The 5842-nt window shown below is 32.4% G+C and overlaps 1 protein-coding gene across 1 annotated transcript; it reads right to left on the bottom strand.

Annotated features, from left to right (window-relative positions):
- Positions 1-2934: 2934 nt before the first annotated feature.
- On the bottom strand, positions 2935-4417 carry LOC146948926 (F-box only protein 8-like). Its single transcript, XM_085745070.1, has one exon. It carries the CDS (start codon positions 4361-4363, stop codon positions 3173-3175), a length of 1191 nt encoding a protein of 396 aa, XP_085601196.1. The 5' UTR covers positions 4364-4417; the 3' UTR covers positions 2935-3172.
- Between the last annotated feature and the right edge of the window lie 1425 nt (positions 4418-5842).

The raw sequence follows: 5842 nt of genomic DNA, 5'->3' as shown, positions 1-5842 counted from the left end.
CATTCAGTTGTGATTGATGCTTGTGTCTCTTCTCTCTCTCTTTGGTTGATATCAGAGTACGGTCTCTACTCGGCTACTAAACCATGTATCTAACAAAAAACAATAACATCAAGCATGCATATCTTATTTGGTGTACCTTAATTATTGGTGTAAGTGGTCAACATTCATAATCCACAACCATACATATCAAAATCAAACATACGATAAAACTTTATGCCATAAATCATACAAGATATCATCATCTATCAAAAGAAAAGATATGCATACAAAAATCAGTTGTTAAATGAGGTTTTGTATGCAAAATTGTGCTTGCTCTTACAACTACATGATTAGGATATAGCACCATCATACCAATAAGAAATTTTGCACGAAGCCTCACGAAGCCATAGCCAAAATATTTGCCGTGCGATTGAAAACATTGATGCTCTGACAATTTTTATATTAACGAAATCTTACTTGCGCCGAAAGCTTCACGATTGGAAATTTCTTTGATACCAAAAAAAACAAGTGCTCCCACTTACCAAACATGATGTCAGCAACAATAAATGCAACAGTGTTTTAACAGTCGGGACACTTTCGTGATTCAATTTCTCGGGATATACAACATTTTCCTACTTGCAATGATGAATAGAGAGTGTTTAGAATGTTGATATTTTATATACTTAAACTTCTGTTCATTTGATGAATTTCAAGAGACACAGTTGGGATCAAATCAAGAACTTAATTGAATTTGCATGATCCTAAGCTTTTTTTAGTTCCTAGCAAAGTAAATATAAAAAAGTTCAATTAATTAGGAAACATTCCACCACACCATATAACCAATTTTCATTGAACAACTGAGAATATAAAATACCAACTACTAAGCGATCCTTCTGTTACTCTACAAAGGAAAATGTGTATATCGTTTTCTTCCATTTGCTTTCATTCTATTTCTATGTACCACCACCATCACTATTCTCATTCATTGGGTCTGCTGCATTCATGTACTTAGAATTCAGAAATTTGGTTCACTTTATATCCTAACTTCTTTTCTTCAGGAAAGTTGACACACTAACTATACTATCACTTTTTTTACTCACTTGCTTTCAGATCAATATTTTTAAAACTAGCTAAAGCAGGGCTGTCACAAATTTTTTATTGTTGAATGATTTGACCAAACTAGCTAGGACATAAATGTAATTCATGAACCGGTTGAAGAGCTGATAAAAGACCGAGAGCTTTGCCGATATCCACCTCAGAAATTGGAGGATAACATTCGGTTTAAGCAAGAATGAACTGACCTTGATCATCCCGGATACAAATCCCAATAAACAACCTTTTTCAAATTGATTGAAAAAGAGGCACTGATATTACACTTTTACTTACCGGCAGCCAGTTTTTTCAACTTCAATTTTGTCCCTGCACCTGAAACTCTAGCCGAGCATCAGCTGGGAATGCATCGGCTGCAATAACCTATCCCATATGTGACAGCAAACGCAGTAGCAGATCGTGTTGCAGGGTGACAGCAGCAGCTTTGCTGAAGCGTGCAAGATTTCAATCATCTAATCAAACCATTGCTTGATCAATTGGTTGATAACTCATATCCAAAATGTTCCACAATTTACTGTTACGTTGTCTCCAAAGGCTCCAAATCAAACAACAAAAAACAGTGCAATCTTCATCAAAGGTATCACACATAACAGAGTTACATGGACAGTTTACTGCAAAATCATGCAACTGAGATCTGGTAGGCAAACATCTACGACATATCTATCAAATCAGATTTTTGACTTTTGACTGTGACCCTAACTTTCAAACGAGATTCCATCGACCATGAACTCTAAGATGCATTGGATCAATTAGTTTATCAATACAGTGTAGGTAAGCACTTCTAACTGTATATTCTCCAATGACCAAATACGCTTATTACTTATTAGTACAGTGTCGATATTCACTTCTAAATGAAAACAGCAATTCCTTTATTTTTTAATTTTTTTAATAACATTGGTGTATGTATATAGTTACATAGGGTTTTAGTTTTATGGAATGGAGATGCAAGTTGTTGGTTTGTTATTTCTGGTGTAGTGAAATATTCTTAAGGTTGTAAGTAGCAACCTATATATGATCTTAAGGTTGTACAACTTCTAATCTGATAAAATCGTAGCACTCTAACAAACTATAGAATAACTAAAACTCTTCAAACTAGACATAATATATGATTTGTGTGATCAAATATCATTGAAGAAAACTAAATTTGTCTCCTATTTATTCACTGAACATGTCAATTTTGATTTTCAATATAAAACTCTAATCCATGACACACATGACTCATATCCTTTAATTCATGCAATTACATCATTGAGTTTCGTACTATCTAAAAACAAGTTGTACACTGTAAATCTTAAACTTGATTAATAGCACAATATCGAGGTGCATTGGCTGAACTCTGATCACAAGTATATCGTGTGTTCTGTGTTCGCTTTTCTTTCTTATCTTTTTATCATTGAACCAGGTTGATGTTCTAACACTATTAAATTCTCTTTAATTTAAGATTAAGCAAAAAAAGGTCATAAACCCATTGTAGAATACTTAAGAATTAAAGAACAAAGGGAAAGAATCAGACGGAGAGCGAGAGAGATTACGATAGGGATTTCCAGTAAGGATCTTGATGGTTTCTCTTAACAAATATTATATACCTTCTCATTCAACATAATATTTCTTATTTTAAAATGAGTCGTTTGATTTTCAATATTTGTACAAGATGTTTCGAGTATGAGATTACTTAGCAAAACGTAATCTACTTGGGACTCTTGTTTGATGGAATCTTCAGTACTTAGTTTACATTTTGCATCTTTTCAGTATTTGCATGATAACTCTAAAATTCCAAAAGCATGATCCAGTAATAAATAAATAATTACAGCACAAAACTAGTGCGAAGAAAGCACAAACAAGATGTACTGAAGTTCAACTAATATACTATCATTAGAAAGCACAAACAAGATGTACTGAAGCTCAACAGAAAATAGAAAATACATGCATAATAATATAATTAAAATAGAAACCAACATAATGAAAAGATTTATCTTACACTAGAGAGAACTTAAACCTTCAAACTTGATAATAAAATGATAAATCGAAGAAGCCATGCTCAAAAATCTTGAGACCTAAAACGTTAAGCTTAGGCAACATATACCTAATGCTTTATTCCTCTGATCGGAATGATATTTCTGTTGTAAATTACTGTTTGAGAACGATATTTTTCAGCATTAACCCCAATGTTCTGAATTACTCCAGTAGTTAAATCAAGACAAGCAAGTTCACCATCATCTTTTCTCAAAAAGATATCACCCTTCTTCCCTGCTCCGATAGGATGGTCAATGCCGGACATGGGTCCAACATCGAAAAGCTTAATCCATGATTCATTGACACCGGGTTCTCCCAAAACTGATATTGATATGTGGAAAGAAGGACTGGTCTTCACATAAGTTACAATCATAGCAACAAAACCATTTAACATTGTCAAGTGTCTTTTGAACCCTTTTAAATCGTGTGAATCAAAGGGAAATAGAGTGGTAACAGGCACCTCATTTGACAGGTTAAAAGACACCACAAATGTTTCAATTGGTTGACGATATGTTTTTCCCCACCAATGGCAAACCCCATTTAAGTACACCATAGAACCTTCCGAAGTCAAATAACGTTGTGGCATATCAACATAAAGTTTCTTCCAACGGTTACTTCGTAGACTATATATATCCCAATAGGGGCCGGGTGGTGCAACACTATCACAATCATCTCCAATATAAATAACATACTGAAGGACCTTATAATCATCTCTAACATGATCATAACCAAATCCATGAATATTAAAATGAGTTTCTAATTGATACATCCGAGCCTTATTTTGGGGAATAATTTTTATTTCCTCAGTAGCTGGATTCCATAAAGCAGTAGTAAACCTACGGTCATTATCATAGATGCAAAGAGTTCCATTAATACCGGAACTTAAAATACTTACAGCCTGATAATAGCCATGGTTTTGGTCAAAAGGATGTGGCAACTTCATTTGAACTTTGTTCTCAGATCCCTCACCAGAAAGCAAATACAACTTTGATTGATTCTCAGTACTATCAAAATAGTTTAGAAGGAGACATGCTTCATGATACAGTGAGTGATGTTTGGAAACAATATGTTTGTAAAACATGTTAATGAAATAGGGGTTTTCAAATAAAGTAGACCAAGATTTTCCTAAACAAGTAAACCGAGCGACAGATTTCAAAGGTAGTTTTGAGAAAACAGAGAAGACGATATCATCAAGAACATGGTTACTAACCTTTTGGTTTGTTGGAGCCATAGTTTTCTTTTTTTTGAGGGGTGGAGTCATAGTTTTCTCAAAAGCAAATGGAAGGAAAGTGAAGGCTGTGATGTGAGAGACAGATTACTTTAGAAATATCAGATGCAAGGATTGATGCGGTTAAGGAGTCGTATTTATATCCGTATGTTACTGCGTTTTAATCTAGTTACCTACAAAATGCTATCCTAATCTTTTCAATAAACAACAAAATTTACTTGGCGTGTTCGCGGTGCACTTTGATTTGGTTTTTAGGTGAAAAATCACCCGTTGGTGTGATAAAAAAAAGCACGCGGTTTAGTTTGATTGGTTTACTTTTAAAATAAAATTTGAACTAAACTAATATGAGTTGGTTTGATCAGTTGGTGCGGTTTATTTTTTGAGACAATACAATTTTTTTATTTCATCATTAAAATCGAGTTAAAAAAACTAAAACACTATATTTTCCACAATGTTTCCGACAATTTTTTTAATTTCATCCCACATTCCAATTTCATTTTCACCAAACAACATAGACCAAATTAAAAACGTGGACAAAAATTAATTCTATTATGTAAGAAATGTAAAAGACTAAGATTTCATCATTATCTAAAAGTTCAAGTAACACATAAATACATTTTTGAAATAAAAAGCAAAGAAGAAAATTAACAAGAGAAAAAATATGTCATTTTATAAAAGTTTTCATTGAGTTTCTACGAGTATTGGTCTATGTGACATTGATTTAATTAGTGTTTTTCTTATGTTGCGGTTTGATTTGGTTAGATTCGGATACATTTGAGTATAAAAGTGATCTGAATAAATCTAAAACAAACCAAACCATGCACTAGAGTACAAACAAAACCAAACCAATGCGGTTTGGATTGGATCGGTTGGTGTGGTTTTTTTAGACAATAATTTTTTTTTGTTTCCAACATTAAAATCAAATTAAAAAGCTAAAACACAACATCTTTTCAGCAATGTTTTAAATTTCATCCAACAATGTTCCCAACTACGTGGACCAAATTTAAACACGGACAAAAATTAAAGTAATCCTATTTTGTAAGAAATACAAAAGATTAAATCTTTTATCATTCTCTAAGAGTTCAATTCCTCCGTTTCAAAATAAGTGTCGCTTTAGCCAATTGTACACAGATTAAGGAATAAAATGAAATAATCATTAGACATAACACTTTTACTAAACTGCCCTTGTTTTATATGAAAAAGACAAACTTAAAGTTGCATTGAAAATTGTGTGAGAAAAAAGTTAAAGTATTTATTGAGAGTAAAGTTGGAAGAAAAAAATTAAAGTTGTATTGGAAATGTAAAGTGACATTCATTTTGAAACAATTTTTTTTGCTAAAGCAACACTTATTTTGAAATGGAGAGAGTAATACATAAATACATTTTTGAAAGAAAAAGCAAAGAAGAAAAATTAACAATAAAAAAATATGTCATTTTATTAAAGTTTCCATTGAGTATCTATGAGGATTGGGTCAAATGATATATATTTAATTAGTGTATTACGATTTGGTT

The sequence above is a fragment of the Medicago sativa genome, chromosome 2 (assembly GCF_051527215.1).
Source record: "Medicago sativa cultivar Bolivia chromosome 2, Bolivia_mono, whole genome shotgun sequence".
Taxonomy (NCBI): Eukaryota; Viridiplantae; Streptophyta; class Magnoliopsida; order Fabales; family Fabaceae; genus Medicago; species Medicago sativa.
Note: the sequence above shows the minus strand (reverse complement) of the source record. Positions and strands in the feature narration are given on the sequence as shown.